This window comes from Aythya fuligula, chromosome 2 (assembly GCF_009819795.1).
Source record: "Aythya fuligula isolate bAytFul2 chromosome 2, bAytFul2.pri, whole genome shotgun sequence".
NCBI lineage: Eukaryota > Metazoa > Chordata > Aves > Anseriformes > Anatidae > Aythya > Aythya fuligula.
Window position 1 is genome coordinate 126500783 of NC_045560.1, and position 26274 is coordinate 126527056.

General features: G+C 39.7%; 1 protein-coding gene across 2 annotated transcripts; it reads left to right on the top strand.

Moving 5' to 3' along the window:
* RDH10 (retinol dehydrogenase 10) lies at positions 1–26274 on the top strand. Of its 2 annotated transcripts, none has more exons than XM_032182801.1 (6): positions 1–316; positions 630–862; positions 20929–21027; positions 22341–22486; positions 22840–22971; positions 24872–26274. In XM_032182801.1, the coding sequence occupies exons 1-6, from the start codon at positions 31–33 to the stop codon at positions 24993–24995; spliced, it is 1020 nt and encodes a 339-aa protein (XP_032038692.1). In that variant the 5' UTR covers positions 1–30; the 3' UTR covers positions 24996–26274. The 2 variants fall into 2 exon arrangements, with proteins under 2 accessions (XP_032038692.1, XP_032038693.1); XM_032182802.1 differs by having other exon boundaries at positions 633–862.

Sequence of the window (26274 nt, forward strand, 5' to 3'; positions counted from 1 at the left end):
GCCGCGCGGCGGGGGCTCGGGGCCGGCAGCATGAACATCCTGCTGGAGCTCTTCGTGGTGACCTTCCGGGTGCTCTGGGCTTTCGTGCTGGCCGCCGCCAAGTGGCTGGTGCGGCCCAAGGAGAAGAGCGTGGCCGGGCAGGTGTGCCTCATCACCGGGGCGGGCAGCGGCCTGGGCCGCCTCTTCGCCCTCGAGTTCGCCCGGCGCCGGGCGCTGCTGGTGCTGTGGGACATCAACACGCAGAGCAACGAGGAGACGGCGGGCATGGTGCGGCACATCTACCGCGAGCTCGCCGAGGCCGCCAGCGCACCCAAAGGTAAGCAGGGGGGTCCCCCATGATGTCCCCCGCAGCTCACCTGTGCCCTTTTCCTTCCCCTTCCCTCCCCCTTCCCGCAGCCGCCGTGCCCGAGGGTCCCCCCCGGGCATGGGGCAGCTCCAGGAGGGCACGGAGCGTCCTTCAAACCTGGCAGCGACAGCCAAGCGCTGAGTTCTTCGTTCTTCCCCGTGGCACCGCTGTGCCCAAGTTTATTGAGCCCGGTGGAAGCCGGCTCGCGCTTTCCGCTCAACTCTCAGTTTGCCTCTTGGAACCCAAGTAAGGCTCCTGTTGTTCTCTTGTCTGTGTTCCTTAGTAGATGGAGAAAAAGATGCGCTGCCCCATTGCGGCTTGCAGGTTTACACGTACACCTGCGATGTGGGCAAGAGAGAAAATGTCTACTCGACAGCGGAGAGGGTCCGCAAAGAGGTTGGCGAGGTGTCCGTCCTGGTTAACAACGCCGGCGTGGTCTCCGGGCACCATCTCCTGGAGTGTCCCGATGAGCTTATCGAGAGGACCATGATGGTCAACTGTCACGCACATTTCTGGGTAAATATAAACTTGTTTATGCTGCCCTTTTTGTCACTTAATTTTAGGAAATTAACTGTTGTTGCCTAACTCCTGTCTTCTTGGGTTTTGCACTTGTTCCCTTTAATCTGCAAGCTGGCTACTTTGCAGGTTTCTTATTCTTTAATTTAACTTTCTGTCTAGCAGGAATGGTGGGTATTACAATTATTAATAAATAGCCCTAAATCAACAATGTCCTCCTAGAATCTGGAGTTTAAAATCTCATGCCCTCTTATGTAGTCCTGGGCATGAAGTCTTTTGCAACCGTAACCTCTGAATCTGCTTAAAGGTTGTTACTGTTAATGAATGACTTCACTCCCCTCCTCCTGTAGCTTTATACTAGTATGTCAGTAGCTTTAAAATGCTGTTTTAATAATAGTTACAGTAGTGAACTTAAACACTTCTGCAGAAAAAATACTTATTAAAAAATCTGTTGGAAATCTTGCTTAAATTGCCTTGGAGGCAAACCCTTCCTTTTGAAGGCTGAGAGGAAAGGCAAAAGATCTCTCAAGAAATCAAGCCAAAAACACTCTTTCAGGAATTCTGCGTATTTGTCCTCATAGCTCTGTCCTGGGGCTGCCAGTAGAAGTAAGAAAAACCTTTAAAGTGGATTCTGAGGTGATACTGTCTTTGTAAGTAGCAGTTACTAATTAAGGAGAAGTTATCTGATCTCATTCTTTTCTACCTAAGTCCTGTTTTCCTGTGTGTTTTATTTTGAAGCTCACTGTAGTGTGGAGTTATATAAATTGCTATGTCGAAGGAGGGCACAATGCACACTTGGGTTAGCATTAGCTGTCAGATCGAGCCTATTGTTAGTATTAGAACTGTTCTTTGGTCCTTCAAATATGGTTATGAAATACACTTGCATAACAATCAAAGGATTAGGCAATCTGAAATATACTTCAACTTGAGCTTTCTTGTCTGTTCTTACCTTTTTGATAATAAAATTCTGTATAATTCCTCATCTTCAAAACTTAGAAGGACCTATCAGACCTGGGTTTCTAATGTGGAGGCTTCAAGCTGTTTCATAACCCTAAAGGAGCCCCCTTCAAATCTGTTCTGTGAAACACTTAATGGCAGAGCAGTCTTTTTCCAATGTATTGTAAAGCATTGCTGAGAGAATGCTTAAACTTCAATGCACATGAGATTGTGTTTAGAAACTCCTAAACCTTAAAGTATGTTTTAAGGCAATTTGGAAAGTGATGAAAATGCTCATAGGACTTCCTACAACAGCTAAAAGTTCTGCATGTTCCCCTTTATAAAAGTTAAGCTGATGCTTAAGCAAACAGAGATGTACACTAGATTTAATGACTATTATTGATGTGGTTTAAAAGCAGAATTGACAAAGTTTCCAAGAACTCTAAATTATGACATCACCATGAATTAAAATATGGGAGGATCCTAAATTTTCCAGCTGTTCTTCCTTCAGGCCCAAGTCATACACTTATTTATAACATTGTTTCAGAGACCTTTATAAAGCACCCTGTGTGTTCTGTCTTTTTACAGTAATATAAAACTAAACTTGGTCTAGGATCACTGATTGTTTTTCCATAAGTTTCATTCATCTCTAAATGTTAGTGTAAAGTGACTTTAATTTTTTTTTAAATCCAAAAAGGTATGGTTAGATCTGAACTGTGAAAATTCATGTCTTGGCATAAGTTTCTAAGGAGCAGTCAACACCCTTTATATTTACTTGAGGATCTGTTCATACGTATGCTTCCTGCAGATCCTGTGTCCTGCTTTGCTTTTTCCTTTTATTTATTTTCTTGCTGCTGGCAAAGCTTTTTTCCTAGTCTTCCCCTTCCTGATCCCAGAAAAGGTTGGCTTGACCAACAGTGGGTGGACTTCTATTTAAAAAAATAAAAAATACTTAATTCATAAGGTATCATCTGAATCAGCTGATTTGAAGCCAATTTTTTTTTTTTTGCAAGTCAATGCTGACTTAAATAAAACAATGTGTCTAGATGTGTGAAGTCGTATGCAGCTAGACTTTTCCGTGTCAGCTAAACTGGTGGTCCAAAAGCAAAGTGAATGCTCTGGAGTATTATGTAGACTTTTAAGTATTCTTGGAGGGTGTTTCATCCAAAAAGCTGTAAATGGATTTCATAAAGACAAGGATCTTCCATGTAACATTGCTCTGTATTTCAGTGTCTGTGCTTCCTGGATCTTGTTTTTCTTCTCCTGTATAATACAGGATTTTTTTTTTTTCCTTGATCACTTATCAAGCCTCCATGTGCTTCTATATTAAAAATGGCAAATGGGACTATGGTGTTGTCCTCCCTGAACTCTCAGAAATGAGGCGGGTTGCCTGCTCTCTGTGCAGAGTGCAGGTGAACCAAACTTGCTCTGTGTTACCAGCTACATGTATGATCCAGAGGCTGTCCAACCTCTGCAGCAGACAGCAAGACAAAAGTCCCACTGGCTTGCTGTGGGGACTCTGACTGGGCTGTGTACCGTATCCCAAACTGGCAGTAAGGAGAGCTTTAGCAGCATGCCACAGCCTAAACAGATGCTTTCCATTTTGCTGACATCCATGATTTGTGTAAGCCTTCCTATGTGTGTTCTGTATAAACATGTCGCCACTGCATCATGTAGCAATTTCCACAGCATAAAATCCATTGCAGTATTAAAAACCTGTTATTTCATGCTGTGATAACTCAAATGCTTCTGATATTGAAAACACAGGGACAAAATCCATTCTCAGTTTGAAACAAGCCAGCTCTGGTTTATACTATAATTTGCAGATGCATAAAACTGTAGCTGTAATGTAACAGTATCTTTCCTGCCAGTCTGTTGTGAGAATAATTAGTTACTTGGCTGCACTTGTCAATTACTGGAACTGAACTTCTGCAGACCACAGAGTTCTCTTCCTATATGTCAGAATCCAGATCTAAAAAAAATGTTAAGAGTGTTAAGTTAGTGCAAGATTAAATTGTTGCTTAATGAATTTTAAGCAAAAAAAAAAAATACTTCTGTTTGTTCTTACAGTTTTGCAATAAAGCTTTTAAGTGAAGTACCAACTTACTGTGTTATAGAGCACAGAACAGGAAAGCTATTGTACAAATTACTTCAGAACAGATTGAGATTTTGTACCTATTATTCTTCCTGAACATAAGGTTTTAAAGCTACTGCTGAATAAGTAGATATTAATATTATACATCAGCATAGTTCTTGGGAAATTCTTCTAGAGTCAAATGTTGAATAGGGACTCATAGTGGGGGATTAGGGGCAAGGCAATGCAAGTCAGGCACCACTGAGGTCAGTGATATGAAGGTCCTTCTGTACAGCAGATCTTTAGTATCCAGCTCTGAGAGAACAGTGGTATCACTTCTGTGTTTCCCTGTCATGTGAAGCCTCTAAAATTCTCAATGTGAAGCAATCTTGCTAGATGAGTTCTCTTCAACTTACCAAAAGGGGGAAGCAAAAGCATTTAGCTCTAGCTCTGTCATATTTAAAAAAAAAAAAAAAAGCATAGTGAAAGACTACAGCCCAGACTTGTGTATTGCTGCCTTACTCTGAGTGCTGCTCATTCACTTACAAACTACTCCATTCTTGAAGTTATGCCTATACATTTATCTTTGCAAGGATGTAAAAAGTCTCTTTGGCAGTCTAACGCTGATAACAGGAAGAGATAAATACTGAGTAAAAAGGGGAATATTGCTAAAATAACTTAGATATTTTGGACTATGTAATCCCCGGAATTTAAATGTACCTTGGAAAGAAAAAGTTAATGGAAGTTGAAGGATTAACTAAATCAAATACATATTCATGCAACTACTGTAGTTGTCAGTCTAATTAGACTGAAAGACTTGCTAAAACCTTGGAAAAATAAGTGGCTTATTCCGTAAGTAGTGGTGTTCTAACCTCTCCAAGTTCCCTAGTCTTCAATAAATCTCCCTTATATGTGTAGTTTTTCTTCAGTTTAAATGTGGAAATGTTGCACATTGTGTGCATGCTGTCACTTCTACAGAAGAGACAATTAGATCAAGTTATTATCTGAAACTAAACCAGGACAAATCATTTGTAGACCATTGGCACAGCAGCTTGGTTTGTGTTCATTTTGAGAATTCTAGTGTTTATGATCAAAGGTACACACAGTACTCTACTAACATGCCAGCTAGCTGTACTTAGTATTTTGGTTGAGTTGAATTAGCTGCTTTAATTTGTTTTAATTTCATTGTAACGTATCCAAAGAAGCATAAGTTTACTTACGAAGTTTGAGGTTTTTTTACTTTTTTTATTCTTTAAAAAATGAGTTGGATCAAGTTCAAGCCAAACCATGTGTATGTGATCCAAAAAGTGTCATCAAAACTAACTCTTCCCTTGCAAAATGATTCCAATTACATGCCACCAGTAAATTACCCTAGACAGCACATGTGTTTCATATGATGTGGTAGCATGCTGGGTAACAAATATGAACCAAAAGCAGTCTGTCTTCCCTATGGAAATGGGTATTGGCCATACTTACAACTTGCAACTTCAGCATGGTTCTGTAATTCATACGTTCTTGGGTTTATTTCTCAAGGAAATTTTTTATCAGTTAAGGAAAAATACTGTCTTCCAGATTCATGCTCTAGAAAACTACATTTTCCATTCCTATGTAGCAACATACTTAAGTTTTAGAAAATAAAATGTGTGGAAATAATATTTCTGAAGCTTCAGTTGGCATGAGGCTGGCTTGGAGCTTTCCTCATAGATGTATCTTATGGACATGCTCCTGGTAGACAAGCACAGGTGTTAGCAACTTGAAATCTGCTTTATAATTACTGATTACCTGTATATCACATCTGTAATTCAGCCTTGTAGCCACATTTATATTATAGTGATCATTTTCAAAAAATGAGCCTCCTTTACTGAAGGTCTTGCATTTTTCTGATCCTTTTGGGGAAAACAACAACAACAAAAAAAGCACATCTGATTCAGGCACCTAGATATGTAAGATTTGATGTCGTGGTTTAACCCGACCGGCAGCTAAACACCACGCAGCCGTTCGCTCACCCTCCCCCCTCCCTCTCTGGGACGGGGGAGAGAAATGGAAAGTGAAGCCCGTGAGTTGAGATAAAGACAGTTTAATAAGACAGGAAAAAAAAATAACAAAAATAATAATAACAATAATAATAATGATGATACAATGGTGATAATACGAAAGTAATAATAGTATGTACAAACAAGTGATGCACAATGCAATTGCTCACCACCCGCTGACCGATGCCCAGCCTAACCCCGAGCAGTCCGGCCCCCTCCCCCCGGCTAGCCACCCCTATATATTGTTTAGCATGACGTCAGATGGTATGGAATACCCCTTTGGCTAGTTTGGGTCACCTGTCCTGGGTCTGTCCCCTCCCAGCTCTTACTGCACCCCCCAGCCTGCCCGTTGGCAGGACAGAGCAAAGGCTGAGATGTCCTTGGCTTAGTATAAGCACTGCTCTGCAACAATTAAAGCATCGGGGTGTTATCAGCACTCTTCTCATTCTAAGCCAAAACACAGCATTCCACCAGCTACTAGGAAGAAAATTAATTCTGTGCTAACTGAAACCAGGACAGATTTGGGAAGGATTTTACGTCACTTCAAGAGTAGACACAAGTAAGGATAAAAATGAGTCTTCAGACAGTGTAGTCATCTGCAGAGTCAGCAAGCATAATTAATCACGTTGGGATGGATAGGTAGGTGGGTCTTAAGTCATGCAGTGAAAAAACAACCCGTAGTTTGCCATCTGTGGGAATCGTGTGAACTCAAGCACAGACAATTGAAAATCCAGAGTGCTGTCAGCTGAGCTGTAGCTGTTCCACAAATTACTGAAGTGTACTCCCTGAAGTCTACTGAGCCTTTTCAGACATGGCTTTCCATTGTCTATAGTATCTTGATGGTAAATGAGTAGACACGCGTCAAGGAGTCTGAATGAAACAGCTTATAGAGCTCTTGAATTTTGTTTAATTACCAACACTTCCATCAGGGTAGCGGGAAAAGTGTATCAAAGATTCTTTGAATGTATTACAACATCAGCTTTCCTACGATAACATTCCGTGCTAGGCAATTTTACTTGCATGGTAGAGAACGCAGACAGACCTCTGTTCAAGGAGCAGTTGAATTCATGCATTTCCCTTCTCTGTAATGGTGTAAAGTGAACCACCTGGGACAAAAATCAGACACAAATCTGAAATGACCGTTCAGCAGGTCTTCCTTCAACTGCTTCAATTACACCGAGCTCTTGTGGCTGCGCTCAGTCACACTTTGGAAATGAGTTTGCTGCATCATTTGAAAGGTGCGTGGAACTTGGACTCAAACAACAGGAAATAAAGATTCTCACATTGCAACCTTTGGATTGTTTGTCGCCTGTGGGTGAGTGCCTGTGACAGTAGCGTGCCATGGGGTCAGCCAGTTACTTCCAGGTGCTTAACTTGCTGAAGGTTGCAGAGTTTAGATGAAAGCAGTAATATATTTCACAGAAAAGCAATGGGAAAGTCCAATTAAGTAAGGGGAGACGTGAGAGAACATGCCAAGACTTCTTAAACTATTTGAGATGTATTCAAAGTATTAGTCAATTATTAGTGCTTTTCAATTCTACAGTCTTCTAAAATAAAGATGGAAGTGCAATATAGCTTGCCAGAGGTCAGGCACTTGGGATAATCTCACAACTTGTCTCCTGTGACTTTTTCTGAGGGTTAGAGACTTGTCAGCAAAGTGTATCAGTGCTTTCAGGATTGCTAATCTGCTCTGAAGAAACAGTCCTGGGTGAGCGATCAGTGTGGTGATTAAATTCCTCCTTCTTACGGAATGAGTTAAGTCAGCTGAATAAGCAAAAACCTCTGCGCTGACTTTGATCTGATATTATAGTGTTACACGTGAAGAGTTTGGGGAGGTGGGAAACCTTGAATGGAGCAGTAGTGTTTGCCATGATGATGCCTAACCTTGCTAGAAGTGGAGAGGTACCTCTTCACTGTTCCAAAAAAATACCCGGTATAAAAGATGATGTATGTGTCTTCCTTGTCCTATGCAGAATAGGACAGCAATGGGGTGATCAGGTACAAAAGAGTTTAAAGTTCCAGAGTCCTCTATCTGCAAAGAGCATCTTTAATTTTACAAAAAGCAGCTAATGTTAATGAGATCTTAGTACGTTACTACCTTTCTGTAATAACCGAGTGACTATAGCACACTTCTAGAAGAAAGATGGGTTTGTGTGCTCAAATATAGAGAAAAGCAATCTTAATTATGATGTGCCTAAGTGTCTTGCTAACCTAGTCTTTTCATCATTGCCTCAGCCCTGTCTTAAATGAACTGTGTGGGTTAGCAATCCTTTTTGGTAGTTCCGAGTGTCATCAGTTACCCTGACTAGACAGGTCGAGGAAAGATGAATGTTGTGTTTTCTAGCGCCATCCCTGCCATTTTTAGCACCACGCTTTTAAAATCTTCTCTACTTTTATCTTTATCAGCTGGAAAGTGTTATTGTTTCCCAATGCTTCTCATGCTTTGATTTCACTTCTGTGTTTTTTGTTTTGTTTTGGTGGATTTTTGTTTGTTTGTTTGAGGGGGAGCCTTTGTTATGCATCTGTAATACTAAATCTTTCTACAGCACTCATTTATTTGATAAACCATGCTCCCCAGCCTTCAGGGGTTTCTGGCTATTCACACTAATGGTAAAACTGAGTTATTGAGACCTGTCTGTCTTTTGTGAAAAATGGTACAAGTCTTTCTGCATAGAGAAGCTGGTGAATTGCATACAATGCTATGTGCTCATACCTGTGGTCTTTGTAGCCTGCTCATTAAAGGAAAGAGAAAAAGTCTCTCAAAATAAAGTTACAGTGTCAATGAGTGGGCATAGACTGGTAGAATCTCCATTCCTGAGGGTTTAGTTTGAAAGAAGATATGCCACAAATGGGGAAGAGATTTACATCGGTGCTTAAAACTTCTGAATGAGCACTTTGTTCTTGTAAATAATTGTATTAGGATAATGATTTATATGCCGGTCAAATTAACACTTGACACAAGTGAGTTATCACGATTGGGAGGGGAGGGCGTTATAGGCCAAAGAATGCAGGAACAGCTGTGGAGCAGAGGTGAGTGCCGTGGCGTGAGCCTTTTGAAATTCAAGTTTGTTTGGCTGTTGAATTCTGCACCTAAATGTGCCCTGGTCACTTCTGCCATCTGTTTGAACTTGCGTGACAGCTTCTCAAGCACTCCCCTCACAGCATTAGTTTGTAAAAGCACTTGAGCATATGCTTGTAACTTGTCCAAAATTTGTGTTGATTTATGATGAAACTTCAAGGGAGCTTAGTGGTGGCAAGCTGACACATGGGACCATCCCTTAAACCTTCATCTTACCTTGCACTGGTTTTGGTATTCATCTGATCCTTGGGTGAGCCAGTTCAGCTTGCTAACCTGTCTAGAGGGTGCAGGGGAAAGCTATTTGTTTGCTTGGTTAAACTGATTAGTATTTCTGTTTCAAGACTTGAATCACCTCATTAGGTGTTGGGGAAAGGGTGGGGAGGAACAGAATAAAATTGTGTGGCAGTGGACAGGATCTCTACAGCTGTCTAATGAAACCTCATTCTTAAAGAGATTTTCTAGAACAGATAGGATTTACAGGTTTAAAATATTTAAATAGGCATTAATGTTTCCAAGCTGTAGTAAATCTGTCACCATCATGTCTGAATGTTACACCTTGATTTCTAGAGAGAGAGCACTATTTTAATTACTATGAAAAACCCTTAGATACAGGTAGGTTAGTTTTCTGTTGTGCTAACAGCTCTAGCTCATTGCCTTGCACTGATACTGTCATTGCTGTTGCGTACCGTAGAAAGCAATGATCTCTATGCCTCCTGCACTGTTTGTCTACTCTGGAAATCAGTTGTGCTACTACTGTTTCAGTGTGGGAAAAACAGGCCATAGCTGTGTTTCAGCTTGTGGAAAATGAGCTTAGTTTCCAGGGAAAGGTGAAGAAAGGAAGTAAATCTCTGCTTAGAAAGTGAGTATCTACTCCCTCAGAAAGTGAGTAGTTTGCTGGTGTTTTGTATAATGCCCGCACAAGTGGAATTTTTGAAAGCTGTATTAGCCACTGTTTCCGTCACTGCATTAGCTGCAGTTTTTGTCTTTCTAGCATTTATTGGCTTATGAAGCAAAAATTTACCTGCTAAGACTTTTTTTTTCCCAAACCCTTTTTTTGGGATAGTAGGAAGAAGTGTTTCCACTCTCTATTATCTTAAAAACCTCCTAGCTCTGTATGTTTTAAGTGTTACTCATTCAATGAGTTACTTCACAGTAAGTTGGAGCCTTCTAGTAGGGTCTTACTGGTTCCTAAACACACTTTACAGCTAAATTTTAATTCCATTGTAAATGCTTCTTTATTTTTCTGTTGCCAATAAGTAAGACTATTAAGTGAAAAGGGAAGCTCTCCTTCTAATCTTGTTCCTCTTATGAGATATTGCTATGGCATAATCACTTTCCCTTTCATAAAGTAATTGATTTGAAACAATGACTTAGTTACCACGTTGGGAAGGATGAGTGAAGTGACTCAGCCTTCATGTGCATGCAGATACTGCTTGGCGATAGCAGAACTGTGGAGGTACTGCCTTAAGGTGTCTGTAAAATTCAAGACAATTTTTTTTCTGTTTAGCCACTTCTTGAAACGCCTGTTACATAAATTGTAAAACATGAGTGATGACTTCATATTTTCCATAAGTAGTTCTGACAGTACTGTTCTCTAGTAATTCCTTGGAAACATGCAGACTAAAATACTAAGCTTTACTAAATATTCCAGAAGATGACTAAGCTTATGGCAAGCTAGAGAAAAATGTGTATTTGGAAGTTGGATTGTGTTCTTGTTCACTGAACAGAATATTCTGAGCTCTTATCTAATAGTTGTGCTAAAATGAATTTATGTGGATTTTTCACTGACTCATAGAGGCATGTTTTCATTTTTTTTGTCAAGATTATCAAACAGCTGGCAATAAATAACTTCTCTCCAAATGGTTGGACATTTGCTACAAACTTGTGCTAATGAAGGTGAGGGACTAACGTGTTTGTTACACTAATGTCAACATTGCTCTGAAACACCACAAATCCTTTGACTCGGCCATTTGTCAGTATATAAACAAAGTAGAATTTCTAGTCACTTGACTTCAACGGGACTTAAAACCAACTTCTGCGGGAAGGATTGGCCAACTGTTAACTTTTTATTTCGCTTGACGAGCAAACTCTAAAGTAATTCCAAATTTGACGTTTGAATAAATGCAAATTAGGTCTTCTTTACTTGACAGATCTGCCTGTGGAAGAATACGAGGTTGGAAGGGCTGCCTATTGGGATTGTAACTTAAGTCCCTTAACTTCCAGGAGTGTATTTGGGCTGTCACAGTGGTGTTTGGAGGTCTGCATTAATCTTGAGTATATGGAAAGCTTGAATGCTGACATGATCCAAGTAGAAGGATTTGCTTTCTTTAAACTGCATGTTACTTTGCAGTGGCTGCTGCCAACTCTATAGTACTTGCTTTAAATTGAATAGTAATTGTGGTTTGGTAGCTGTGATAGTCTGAGGGTATAATGAGATGTTTGCAGAGAATAAACATCAGCTCGCCTAATAAGATATCTTTGAGCAGGAGGGAGGAGTTGAGCTTTTGAGCATGATTACTTTGCCTGAAACCTTCTGTTCTCATGCTTGGTTATGCCTTAAATTTGTGCTGGCTAGAGAAGTCTGCTTGTATGCATTTGTTCCTGAGTCCCACTTCAGACTAGGCTTGTATCATGCTTGTTTTGCAACACAAGGCAGACTAAACACATAGCTGAGCCTCCAACAGCCCACTTAGCATGGTATCTAACCTACTACTAATCCTTCTCTGCCTTTAAATTTTAGTTTGACATTTGAAGTACACAACAAACGCCATTGGCAACTTCTGTTTGGTTCTTCTGCACTGCTTAAGCAAATACAGTGTCTTTCCCCCTGCTCATTGCTAGCTTTTGTGAATCTAATATGACTGTACTGTCTGAGCTCTGCACTGCCTCATTGGACTCTCTCTTTCCATCTGAAAGGTCTTAAGAGCTAAGGGGAAAGAGTGGAAGTAGAACAGGCACTATTTCAGACAGAGCAGGATAATTTATTACAGTCAAAAGTCTGCATTGGGCAAATACAGGAGAGAAGTGACATAGGAATCAGCATCCTTTCCAAACATCCAAGCTGAGATTTTTTGTTTATAAACTTGCACTTAACATAGAGATGAAGAATGCAATGTCTCGGATGGCTTATGAACTTCTTCATCTGCAAGAGGCAGAGAAATGGTCTGTTGAACAGGGAGCTGACTTAAGCAGAGAAGGTGCTCCATGTTTTGTAGCCACATGAAATCAAAGATTTACAAAAAGTGGAGGGAAGAGCCCTAAATATATAATCAGTGATTTAAACAATGGTATATACTGATGCATGTATGTGAAGTTATACAAGCTGTTGTCTGCCAAGTGTAGATCTAAGTAGGTAAGTTTATGTGCACGTATGGTAGTATATATAAAATCATGTCCATTAAAGGTAGCTAGACGCTTCCACAAGAATTATTCGTGACATAGACTCATTAGAAGGATCAGACACTTTTTAGGACGGATCTGACATCTGCGGGTGGAAATAATTTTAAAAGCTTGAAAATCTAAATCTACAATCTGTTTCTTAGCAGGAGGGGAGAACACAAAGATTTTAGGAGCAGAAAGGTGGACACTGCTTACCAGTACCTCAAATGCTCAAATTTCCATTTGCTGTTATAGAATTAACAAGGGCAGTTCAGTTTGAATGCCTGAGCTTCTTCATGCCCAGAAAGCGTATAGACCAGTGGCCTCTCTAAACAAAAGTGAAATATTCTTAAGGAGAAATCAGGATTACTTTTAGCTGTGGTACATGTACTTACATCCCTGCCCTAGGTAAAGGTGCACTCAAAATCAGTAACGTTGCTGTGATGGTGAATGAAAAAAAGGCTTTATGTGAGACAACTGGGAGTTTGATAAGCACTAGATCACCATAAGTCTTAGGTAATGATACCTTTTTCATCTTGACTCTCAAGCAGAAAGTTTCTGCAGCAGGAATTGTATTATTTAGGTAGCATGTTTGAGTACTTACCTGCACTTCAGAGGAGGGGAAGAACAAAGCTGTTTGCTGCTCTAGTCCTAGTTGCACAATTTGGGGTAGGATCACAGGAAATGAAGGCCTTAAACGAAAGGGGAGGGGGAGACAATGTGGTGACATGATAAGGCAGTAGTCCCAAAAGTTTCTGTTGCAATGTCCTTTCCTAACCACTTTTCATATTCCGCTCTCTGTAGACACAACCCTTTTTCAGCTAAGCCCCGTTAACAAACTATACAAAAGACAATTTAGCCAGGCTAGGTTCAGTTGCTGTAGGCATGGCGTAATTAGTTCTGGTAGTAAAGAGTGGAAAACAATGATTAATGTTTGGGAGATAACTAGTGGTATTAGTTTCCTGTGCCTTTTTTTTTTCTTTTTTTTTTTTTTTGGAATAGCATTACTTATCTTATCTTTACTGTCTACGCATTGTAAACAGCTTTGTGGCACTAAGTTCTGGTTAAGGAAAAGTACTTAATTCAGTTTCAGCTTTCTTCTGATACACTCAGCATGAGTTTACTCAGTGTAAGAGGAACGACTACAATAACCGAAACATTCCCAGGAAACAATGGTAGCCATTATTACTGAAAATTCAAGAAATTTTATAATTGGACCGTAAATACTACAAATGCTAAGCAATGTAGAAGTGTAAATTTTGTCTGTAACATACTTTTTCTTTAGCAAATGGCATGACAGACGTAACCTACTTATAAACTTCAATAAATAAAGTTTAACCTACTTTTGTACAACTTCAATGCTTCTCAGCTGGCTAAGTACGTCTCTTGAGAAGCAGGGGATTTTGTGTGTATGGATCAGCCATGAGGGAGGAGAGAACAGGAACGTTAATTACTGACATGAATTAATAATGAATTAAAAACCAAACAAGTGATTCAAGTAATAGCTTATGTTTTTACTAAGTGAAGACTCCATGTACTTCAAAGCAGTATTTCACGCAGAGGTGGAGGGAGGAAAAAAGATGCTTTTTTCTCTGTAAATCAAATACAGTTTTAAATTAACTGGTGTTGCCTTTCATTGTGACTTAGTTCTTCGGGGTATTTACTTTATTTTGTTACCTTCACCTCTTAACCTGGATAGATCTTATCTGTAGTTTCAGTCTATCTGCAAATGTAGGGCATACGAAGTATTGGTGTGTGCGCGTGTGTGGCTTTGCTTCCTTGTTACTTGTCATCGTTATAGACTTCTGTTTAAGTCTATCTTGTTCTTTCATGAGCTTCTGGTTGCAAGGCAACTGGAACGTTATTACTCTGTATGTATGTTAAGCATTAACTGCTGTAGCAGTTCAATATTAAAGGAATCCCCATGGCCCCAAAACAGTGGGTTTTTATGTGAAGGACAAGCAAAGCTTTAGTGAGAAATTGAAGGTTGTATTGCCTGCCAGGAGCTATATAACTAAGGGACTCCTTTCAAAATGAAATATTGGAAGCTCTAGCTTTTTGTTTTGAACGCAAGACCTGTTCAAGGCACACTTGAGGGCAATCCTTGAGTAGTTTGTTTTCATGCTTTTAATACAGCTGTCTCTGGAAGCTTGGCTTGCAGAAGTCATATGTACCTCTTGATCCTTTTTACTACAGAAGGATCTGGGTAGACCCATGAACAATCCAGAGAAATGCATGGCTTTCTTTATTTAATTAATTACTTTATGAAAACTGAATAATTCTGGCCTATTTTTCATTACGGCTTCTTGAGAATAGAAACTGAAGATCAAAAATAGTACAGATTTCCACAGCTATTTAAATATTTACCTAGACAGTGATTAATTACCCAGAGGGGACCCAGCCCTTCTTGAAAACAGCCAGCCGAGACATTTTTATGTCAAGGCACAATTTTGGTCCCTTACCTTAGCAAGGTCAGTAGTAGTTGTAGACTTCTGTCTACCTTCTGTATTCAGCATTTTATTGACAGAGCCCTGTCCAGTGTGCTGTGCAGTCTCTCTAGTGACCAACACAGTACTTGGTATTTGAATGTACTCTTTGCACAGTTACTAATCTCACCTTAAACACGTATTTCACAGATGCTTGTATAATGAAATTTAAGAAGGTTCTGCAGATAATACAGAAAAAGTAACTGAGATGATAGTGCAAATGTCCAATTATTATGCTCAGTTCTCACTGGAACCAAATCAAAACTGAAAGGAGAATAAACAGTTAAATCCAGGCTTGTAATGGCATGCTTTGGTGTCTGAGAAGGCATTTTGGATGTTATAACCTCTAGCGTGATTAAATTCTCCTTTGAGAGCTACACAGTTCTAGGGTATACTTTCAAGACCTCTTCTAAAAGTATTTGGCAGTGACTTTTGCTGTAATCCTGTAAACGAAGTTTTACCCAGGGTTTTTAAAATGTATTTAAAGTGGTTATCTTCTGAAATAAGATGAGCTGTGTGACTGTAACTGAAAATAACTTTAGTATATTTACCGATAAGCTTGCCATGTTTTTTTTCTGCCTTTCAGGCACCTCTCTCTTGTTTTTTTAACATGCAGGAGTGCATTAGTGCTATTCTACCCAGTTAGGAGAAACCTACTTTAAGGGTTAGGCTGCACAGCCAGTATGTGGAAGAGTTAGAAGTGTTCTTCTGTCAGACTTTTGTGCCTAACTTCCCAGTCAGAGGCATGGAAAGGGAAGTCAAGGCATATGCAATCTTTGAATTTTGGTACGTGGTGGAGTGAGCGACCGTGCACTGTCCAACGTGGAAGCAGGAGAACCTGCAGTGTCCTGATGTGATCCATGAGGAATGGGAAGAAAGGGAAAGTGAATGTCCATGTGGGGTAGAAAGAGGATGTAACGTGCATTTTAGACAAAAACTGGAACACCATTTTCTTGTCACTGGCTCCATTGTTTCATGATAATACTATCATGGCATTAGCCTACATGCGTGGCATCAGGCCGTTATGATTTCTGGTACCTTAGTTCCAGGTTTAACCAGAGCTTTCTGGATGAGTCCTTGACTAATCACACCAATTTTGCCTCATGAAGATTAAAAAAAAATGCAGTTACCCAAATGTTGTACCCTTTCACATGTTCATGCATCTGGCTGTTCTGGCAGTCAGGAACAGCTTTGGCTTGGGGGGAAATGTCATATCTGGTATAGCAGCGTGCCACTCTTTTGGAATAACAGTGATGTAAAATCTCAGCTCTTTTGATCAGCCCCTGAAAAACAACTGTGCTCCATCCACCCTCCATGAAGGAGCCATATGGAAAACGAGCTATTCTTTTGGCATAAAGGAATTTCTGCTTTAGAGTAAAGCAGCTTGTTTATGCCATCAAAATAGTTTTAAATGGCTGTTGGGCATTGACAGAAGGCAGAAAGTGTGAAAAAAAATTACTATATTGAAAAATAGAAACATAAAGGACCTTACGTGTTGGTACCTGCTTTGTTTGTGTCTTTGATATAAAGACAAGTCTCTAAACATGAGGCAGCATGTACTTTTTCACTTTGGTGTGCTTTCTGCATTCAGAATTCATTGTCTTGAGCTGCATTACATCTAACATTGTTTTCTGTGGATGCTTGCTTTCTACTTGAAGAATAATTACTCCAAAATTTAATTAAAAAAATCACTTTCCCAAACACAGTATTTCTTCATATTCTCATTTGCTGTGTTTAGACTAATTTGTCTTGACATTGCAGCTGTGCTGTTCTTTGTGTTGCACAATCTTTTGAGTTTTGTTTCATTAAGAATGGAACGGAAGAATTTGGGGAAGGGGAGGGAAGAAGTGCTAGACTGTTAGAAGTTAATTTGCCGTAAACCAAAATGTTGAGAACAGATTATGAAAGCTATGAAGTGACATGTAAACGCTTGTTCAGTTTCACACTTATGAGAAATAAGTCATTAAAGCTGTGTGCGTATGAAATACGTTTGGTTACAGCTACTGGGAACTGTTTGTTCTTACTGGTATATTCAGAGGCATGGAGGAAATTGCTTAGAAGGTTTGGAATTGGTCTTTAGGCTCCACAAAACTTAAAGATCAGACCTCAAAAAAATAGCTCTGCTCTCTATTCAGAACTGCTTCATATGTCCTGTCTATCTAACCTACCTGCTTTATCTAACCTGAAACACGGGTTAGAAATGACATATTTGTACCATGCTTATTGTTTTTGTGGGGGGGGGGGGGGGGGGGGGGGGGGGGAGATAAAGAGCTAATTCTGAATAAAGAGGATGCTTAACTTCAATTTCTTGATGTTAAACACTCATATCCTTCCTGATTTTTCACAATTCCTTTCATTTACTATACTCACTGTTTTCTCCTCAGTGTTAAAAAGCGTGTTGTGACGTTTTGTCATTAATAAAAGACCTACGTACTGACTTTAAGTACTTAAATGTTTTAGTTAAATGTCTTCCTCTGCAGCTGTGAAAGGTAAAACCAAAATTAAGGGATCAAACCCGAAGGCAGATAGCTTGATTAAATCACTTGAGTCAATTTGAATTATTCTGGGGCCTGGTTCATGACCTCTAATGCCATGGACAATACCACATTTCTTGCTTGGCATCTTATAATACTTTTTTTCTGTGGAGGATTAGCAGGTCCATGCATCACCTCGGAAGACTAATGTGGGCCGTGCTACCTGTTCAGACAAACGCCAGATGGGAAGGCCACCCAGGAGGCATCTTGCCCCTGAACCAGTCGAACTCTTAACTAGTTTCTGAGCAGCACAGCAAGCACGCAGAAGACTCCAGGTCTGGTAGGCAGATGTAGCTGTAGCCGAAAGAAACTAGAGACAAGAAACTAGGTTGGTCTGGTTTATGTAACAGGCAGAAAAACTGGGGACCAGAGTATGGAGGAAGCTGCTTTGATCAAGGAAGGGGGCTGTGCCAGGAGCTCAGTAAGAACACTGATTTATTTGGGGATGGCTTATACCACGAAAGAGAATAACTTCACTTTGGGATTGTTTTTCCCAGCCGGAGGAGGCTGGGAGGAGCAGTGGGCAAGCCTTTACTCTGAGACTGGAAATGTGTCCCCCGATAGGGTGTGTCTGCCTCTTACAGCGCTTGTTTTTTAAGTACTGGCTCCCAGCTGTAGCAGATGGCTGGAGGATGGCAGCAAAGACTTTCTCTGTCATCCATTTAGCTGAGACGTTCATAGTTGGCTGCTAAGTTTTGTACGTAAGATAGTGCAACTATCTTTATAGGCTGCCTTAGCTTCAGGTTTTAACTGGATTAGCAGGATAATGTCCCATGACAAAGTACAGGGCCCTGCTCTGAATGGGCTGCTTCAGAACAGAGAAGTTTCATGCGAAGATTTCCATGAATTGCTAATTGTCCACAGAGCAGAGTGGCTGCGTTTTTTCCTTTGCAGCTGTAAAGGGCCTCTGAAGAGATGAGTTGCATGAAGTGACCATAGTTCTGCTGCTGGAAGTTATTTGGTTCTGAAGACATCACCCCAAAGGTCCTTAACAGAGTTCATTCGTCATGTGCCAGTTTGCTCTTGACTGAAAACGGGTGACTTTAGTCACAACCTCTGAAAACTCAGGCTCTGTAATCATTATGCTCCCTTGAAGGGGCGTTGCACAGTTAAGAGTATGCTTCCTGAGATTTACTGCTCTGCAGTTGTTTTGATTATTTCCCATGTCTATATCTATGCCTGTGAAAGTTCTGGTCATCTTTAGCCATAGGTAAGTACAGGTATTTATGGGCACAGTTATAGAACAACATATTTTCCTCCCTCCCTCCAAAAAAAAAAAGAGGGGAGAAGGAATAAAGGCAGTGTTATAGTGAAGATGATAGAAAAACAGCCCAAAGAAGCTTCGTGCACTTTCCTGCTGTTTGTTTAATGGAAGAAAACAACGATCTGTGCTTTGGAAGTGGTGGGGAAAAAAACCTGTTACTGCTGCTTTTCCTTCTTTCTCCCCCCCACCTTCTAAAGAGACAAACTCCAAGGCAAGTGGCCCATCCTTTCTGTACTTACTGTTCTTTGCAGCCAGAGCTTCAGCCTGCATTATCAAGCTTTCTGGCAGTGTGGGGTGGCAATCAGTCATTCCAATGCGATGTGGACAGATAACTGAGACGTAAGTGGAAACTGCCGAGGGAGCTGACTAATGCTCTGGAGGGGAGTAAATTGTTAGCAGGACTGAGCTGGGAGCACGGCTCTCTAATGAGGATGGTGCAGAAGATCTGGGCCAACGCAGGCTGGTCAGTGTCGGGGGGTGTAACGCAGGCTGCAGAGGAACGATGTGCTGTAAAAGTTGAGCAAAGCGAAGTTTTGCCTCTTTGCTCTTACCTTTTTCAGACTGTGCTGCCCCGGGATGGCTAAGCTGTGTTGCCACGCAACCCAGGAAGAGAGGCTGAAACTTCGTGTGCCTGGCACAGATTAGTTTAACAAGTGAACTAAATTCTTTTCCAAGGCTCTGTATAAGAGGTTTAATGATCCCTGCCACGAGGAAAGAAACAAATGCAAGGCGGTTTGCTCTCAGATTATTTTTTATAATTAGCTTCATTATGCGGTTATGACAGAATCTAGGAGTTATATGAATCAACAGTAGAAAAGGCAAGGAGTCAGGAGGTCTGTTAATCTTCTATCATCTGCCAGCTGTCCAGTGAAAACAGTCTTTTGTGTGGTGTTAGGAGGTCTGGATTAGTCATTTAACACCTGCAGGCAAAAACGTTGTACAAGAACATGTGAAAATCATTAGAGCAAAACTGTCCTGACGTCTGTGATTGGAAAATGCAGACAGCATAAGAATGGAATTAGATGGATTCAGCTGTAGCTTGCACGTCTTTTTAACAATGCAGCTGACACGATTCAGACCAACAATTAAGCAAGCAGCAAATACTTCAGGGGCATTTGCCTGCTTTGGGTTTGGATCCAAATTAGATGGGAAGGCCTGGTTTCTGGAAGGACGAAGCATTTGTGGTTCCGAGAGAGTTAGAATAATAGCTCTGCCACGAGATTTATGTATTAACTAGACACATTTGTGATTAACAAGCATTGTTTGAAGTTCTTTGGCAGTTTAAAAGTAATCTAGTGTAGTATGCTGATAATCTACAAGCCAAAGTAAATCGTAACTAAACAAATGATTTTACTACTGAATTGTTCTCTAGCATCTATGTTCCTCTATTTGGTTTTTAAAAAGAAAGGATTGAGTCAGCTTCAGAAAACAGATGACAGCTAGGTATTCTAAGAAAGGTGATCTTCTAGCAACTGCCTTCAATTTATCACTTAATTTTTTAAAGGTGTTAGCTCTGATTTGGTTGTTTAAACTAAAACAAACATTGAGATAATCAAAGCATAAAGATTGGTGGTTAAAATCATTCATAATTTCATCTTGACACTTGAATTTGTTTTATCTTTGAAACCCTTTTAAAATATGGAATTAATAATAGAAGTGTCCATCTAGTTTTAGTTAGAGCAATGCTTATGGATACTAACAAAGATGGAAAGCGGTTTAAACTATTACATCTTCAGTGTATTTTATGTGGAAAAGGTAACATTAGCAAAACCTCTGTCTCCAGTACTTCTTTATTGTAAAATGTAACTACTTCTTTATTGTAAAAGTTGGTAAGTGGTTAATACCAAGCATATCTAACTGACAAAATATGCTGTCAATAATTAGAACCGGTAATTGGCACTGATCTTAACATAGATGTAATGGATGGCATAATTAAACAGTTTGCATTCCTTTTTCTGTCTTAAAAAAAAAAAAAAAGTGACTTCCATTTTAGGGGCAAATTATCTCTTTCTGATAACTAGTCTCTTGCAGAAAAATAAACATGTCTGAGCCCAATTGATCCTTCAATCTTAGGATTTCTGAAGATATAATCCTTGCTGCCTTGCTGTTTGAAATCACAAACATGCTGTAGATACTCTTGGTATTTTTGAAAAATTCAGAAGTTCAAAACCTGTACAGTGATCTTCTAAATTCTTGATAACAAACTGAGATAAAGGTTTTGAACACCTGTAGCTAATGTAGTATGTTCATGGTGTTTCTTTGTTTTGTTTTTTATTTCATAGACAACTAAAGCATTCCTTCCCAAGATGCTGGAAATGAATCATGGGCACATCGTGACGGTTGCAAGTTCCTTGGGACTGTTCAGTACTGCTGGAGTGGAGGTTTGTTAGACTATTTATTTATTTATTTGGTGTTAGCAGCATAAAATGAAGTCAGATCTTCCAAAGATATTTGGGAGTTATGGTGCTCATTACCACATCACCAAACAGCTCCATGTGTGTGGGATCTACAGTGCCTAATGAAAGCCTAGGACAGCTAACGACTTCAGAATGCTGAATTATCTTTGAACAACCTGGTGATTTTTAGTAACCTGAAAAGTGTCCATCTACCTATTCCTGCCAAGAACTGTAGTGCTAAGCCTGAAGCCAAAGGCAAGGATTTTCAAAAATAATGTTTCTTGTTTCCTGTTTCTGTGAGGAAACAGCTGCCTGCCTTCCTTCCAGAACATATGGATCACCTGGTTCACTAGGCTCCAAGTTATGTGTTAGGTCATCTAGTTGCTAGCAGCCATTTGAGGACAACAGTTTCTGTAATCTTTGTGGTACATAAAACTAAGTAAGGATTAGAGCATATTAGCTTGCATTTGGGGTCATTAGCACAAATGCAAATGGGAACAAAAAGTATTCAATTAGTGAAAACAAGTTAATGAGTCTAATGGAATGACAGTCATATTACCCCATAAGATAGATGTAGGCTTCTTTGCATATGGCTTAGGCTCAATCCAGGATCTTAACCTGCTGTGTTTCTTAATAGAAATGAATTAAGCTGGTGTAAATAAAAGCTTTTTTAGAGTATTTGTTTTTAGAGTATTTGTTGTCTTGAGAATTCTTGAAAGAATTTCCTAGACTGTGGGTGTGATGACCAGCAGAGGTGGACACATCCAACTGAAAATTAAATGTTACTGCTGTCTCCGCAGTTTTTATTACTTTTATGAGATAAGCAAGCTATAAAATTTTCTGAAAATTAAGCATATACACTCAAATATCCATTATACCTCCTCTTGAAACTAACAAAAAATAAAGCATTTTAGATTTCTACACCTATGCCCTGCCAAATATTCAAGCTTCTTCAAATCTGACCCTAGGTAGCATTTAGTTTCTTAGTCCTTTGTTCCAGCATTTAATATTAAGCAAACTGGTAATCAGAGCAACTTGCCATATGAGCCTGCCTGATTCAAAGACTTGAATCCCAGGTAATCTCCTCCTACGTTCAGCTTTCCTGCTTTCATAGTTCTGTGCTAATTGCCTTAAAAGTGAAGTGATAAATGAGTTTGTTATGCTATATTCAGTGGGTGTCTTTTGTTGTTGCTTTGTAAATCTGTGCAGAATCACATCAAATATGTTTTGGCTTTAAACACGATTCATATCTGTCCTTTTTAAGTTGCCTTTTTTTGCCTCAATCATTGCCAACACAGGATTATTGTGCCAGCAAATTTGGAGCTGTAGGTTTTCACGAGTCTTTGAGCCATGAATTGAAGGCTGCTGAAAAGGACGGAATCAAAACAACTTTAGTCTGCCCTTATCTTGTTGATACAGGAATGTTCAGGGGGTGCAGGATCAGGTGAGCATAAAAATTTTTTTCCTGTGTATGTAGTGTTGCAAAATATACTTGAAGGTAATTTAACTTTGTTACCATAAGAATATTAAAATAAATATTGTCTGTTTTAATATATGTTAATGGAATCTGTAATCCCAACTCCAGAAAAAGACTTCTGAATTCAATGATTTTCTTTTGTCTTGTTGTTCTTAGCACAAGTTTTGCCTTTTGGCAAGTTGTTGTAACTGAATAGTGAACACAAAAATTGAAGCCTTTAACATTGTTGAGGCATTCCAAAAAAAAGTGGCTTAATGGGCTTCTCTAAGGTTGGCAGTCCTTTACATATATTCTTAATCAATCTTAATCAAATATTTCAGAAAAGAAATCGAGCCTTTCCTTCCGCCCTTGAAGCCAGAATACTGTGTGAAGCAGGCTATGAGAGCTATCCTTACAGACCAGCCGATGATTTGCACGCCTCGCCTAATGTATATGGTCACCTTCATGAAAAGGTAAATATCTGAAATGCCAGTTTGTTGGTAATACAAGCAACAGAATGCTGGTGGAATATGTGAGCATGTCCACTTCCTAGATATAAATGCCCTCCTACCCACATAGGGGTGGCCATAGGTGCTCTTTTGTCATAATTCCTGTCTCTTTCTTGGCTTGCACAACTGTAGGGTTTTTAATGGAAAGCTCCATAAAACTGAGATCTTACGTATTATTATTCGTCCTGGCTTTGCCTTTCTGCTATCTTCCATCCTCCTTAGATTCCTTTTCTCCTCAACAGACTTTTCTTCCATTTTGTGGACTCCTCTTTAGGAATGAGGAAGTTTAGAGTAAAGGATCCTGTAGCTCTGCCTGCAGATCTCCTAGGACTTACAGTGATATGGTAGACAAGCTGCAAATCTGCACATTCAGAACCAATTTGCAGAGCTGTAGGAAAGGATAATTAATGGAATTATCTCCTTTGCCTTAAAACAGTACAGGTTTTGGATGGGAACTCCGCTTAATCTTTAACTAGGCTTCCATTTCAATGATTCAGGGTAATACAGGAGTTGGCTCAATTCCACTGTTTCAACATAATTTACTAGTTTAGAGAAAACAGTTTCACAACTGTACAGGTTCTTCTGTTTCTGTTTTGGTGTTTTATTTTTTGTTTGTTTTGTTGTTGTTTTTTTAATCTTTAGTGTGTAGGAGGAACCTTTAAAATATAGTGTTGTCTTACTGGCCTTCTGCAAGGGATGTTTGAAACTGAGTGTCCTGGTGATTTTTATTCTACTTACAAGCAGTTGTTCTCCTCTGCTTTAAGTCCCTCCTGGTGGACATGATCACCAAAGACTAGAGGCCCTGACTGCTCACATCTTTCCTGGAAGAGAGTATGTATGTGTCCCTTCTGTCAGTGAATTGAGATCACTATTACTGTCTTTAAGAGCTAGCTGCTTTAGCCAGATGCTCAGAGGGTGCTTCAGTGCTAGAAGCAGTGCCTTCTGCAGCAGCAGTGACATCAAAGGCCCTTTGGGTTGTCTTGCATTCAACACTTTAGCTTCCAACAGGGAGATCAAAGTTCCTGCATAATCCATGCCCCAGGCAGCAGCATTCAGATCAAAGGCCCTCCAGTGGCTACTGCACAAGCAGTACTACTGCCAGCGAAGACACCTGTACCAGCGACATCTACTTCAGTGATTCTTTCTCCTAATGCCTAGATTCTATGTGTTGCTTTCCACTGAATTGAGTGTCTGTCACTGTTTCCAGGGGCTGAGGAAAGCCCATCTTAGTCCTTCACTAGAGCTCCTGAGTAACACCCTTAAAATAAAAGGAATATTTTGTGGATGGAGGAAAGGGGGAGGGTCCATAGCCAGCTATTCATCATGTACTCTTGGAATTTTATCTGTTGGGGGCAAAAAGGAAATTGCTTTCTTTGCTTCAGACCTCTCTTTGAGGATGGATGACTGAGTTTAGAACACATGTAAAACTTGTTAGACATCTGATAACCTGATAACCAAAGAATTGCATTAACTAATACTAATCCCAAAGTAAAGAGTATCCTAAATGCCTGGTGACTTCTGTTGATGCTGCTTTGAGCAGAAACTTTGGTTTTAGTAGGCTTTCTGTGGTGCAATTGCCCCCATCTCTTTAAAACAAGCCTTTAAAGAAGCAGCAGAACATACAGTCTTAATCTGGAGCCATGTGAATAAATAGCTTCTTCTTCCTTTCTGCCTGCCTGTATGGCTCGGACTCTCTAGAATTTCAGCTTTCTCGGTAAGTATTCCTGGCAAATAAAAATCCTTTAAGACTCTTAGGAAGCCCCCACAATAGCTATTATGGTGCTTTTAAGAAGACCAAGTACATAATACTTGGAGGTTTTGTTTTATACTGTCTTCTAACAATTCTATAACTTCTCTTTTGCAGTATTCTGCCTTTTGAAGCAGTTGTATGCATGTATCGGTTTTTGGGAGCAGACAAGTGTATGTACCCTTTCATTGCTCAAAGGAAACAGGCTACAAACAACAATGAAGCAAAAAATGGAATTTAACACTGGTTTGGATGGACTAAGATTTCTAGGTGAATATGATAATGTTACATAAGTAAATTGTGAAGCACACTTGCATCTATGAGATGCAAATGTCAACATCTTACTGTGGCATTCTCTTGGGTCCTAAACCTGTGTATTGAACTCTAAAAATCTTTTTTTTTTAATATACTGTAAATAAAACTGACTAGAGTACTTGGAAAATGTGATAGGTAAAGTGAATTTACAATGTAGCTGCCACCATTGTCCTTTAGAATATCACTGTATGTACAGTAAACTAGTCATACTACTACTTGTAGGGATGCACTGTGTGATATCTCTTCCTCAGCCTGCCAAGGTTTATAAGAGCTGTCTACAACTAGAAGATGCAATGTTTCAGAAGCTGTTCATTTTTCCCTATGGTATTTGGGAAGGGAGGGAAATCTTGAGATTTAAGCTACTACTTATGACCTTTTAACAAATTCAAGGACGGTTTCTCAGTTTCTGAATGCATCTCTTCCTATATTATCCCAAGCTCTCTAAAGGACACATGGCCAAATTGTGGTGTAATTCTCTTTTGTAGCAATTGTGTGTGTTCTATTTAAACAAAGATAAAAATAAATTTGTAAATCTCTGCCGATTCAAAGGCAAGTGAATGTCTCAGAAATACTCTGAGCAAACCTGTACTGGGCATCTGGCTTTCTAGGAGTTCAGTCAGTGATTTAAACTGACTTTTTTCAAGTTGCTTGATTTGAAATATGCTCTCTTCTGTTTCCCTCTGCATATGTCAGAATCCAACCTGTTGTTATGGATTATACATTTCTTTTCTTCCTACTTCTTCATACTTCTGACAGAGTTTTCCCACCCCCTGAGGAAGCTGTTGTATTAAGTTTCTATAACTGGACTTGTGCCTAAAAGACAAAGCAACTCAGCTGAGATACAAACTGTTTATGTAACTGCTGGTCATATGCCAACTATTAGCAAAGGAAGAATAGAATAACGCCTGATGCAACTTTACATGTGGAGTATAGAAGGGTGTAAAGATTTTTTTGAGTTGTACTCACATTGTAGAACAGCAAATGACATTTTTACAGTATTTTTTGTAAAGCGAACAATTTTGTGCCTTGAATTTGGTAACCTGTATTAGTGAAGCATTGTAAAAGTGAACTTCTACCTCTGTATCTTAATGTATACCATCCACTTGTAAACTACTATTGGACAATTTGTGATTACTTTTTTAGAATGTCTTGTTAAATAGTGACCAATGCGTGTGGTTATTAAAGTGAGCCACCTTTTCCTTAAA

Bases quoted from the DNA above. Each gene is read 5' to 3' on its own strand.
- RDH10 (XM_032182801.1), top strand. From the start codon at position 31: ATGAACATCCTGCTGGAGCTCTTCGTGGTGACCTTCCGGGTGCTCTGG. The intron at 863-20,928 runs GTAAATATAAAC...TTTATTTCATAG, and splicing joins ACTGTCACGCACATTTCTGG to ACAACTAAAGCATTCCTTCC. The intron at 21,028-22,340 runs GTTTGTTAGACT...TTGCCAACACAG, and splicing joins TCAGTACTGCTGGAGTGGAG to GATTATTGTGCCAGCAAATT.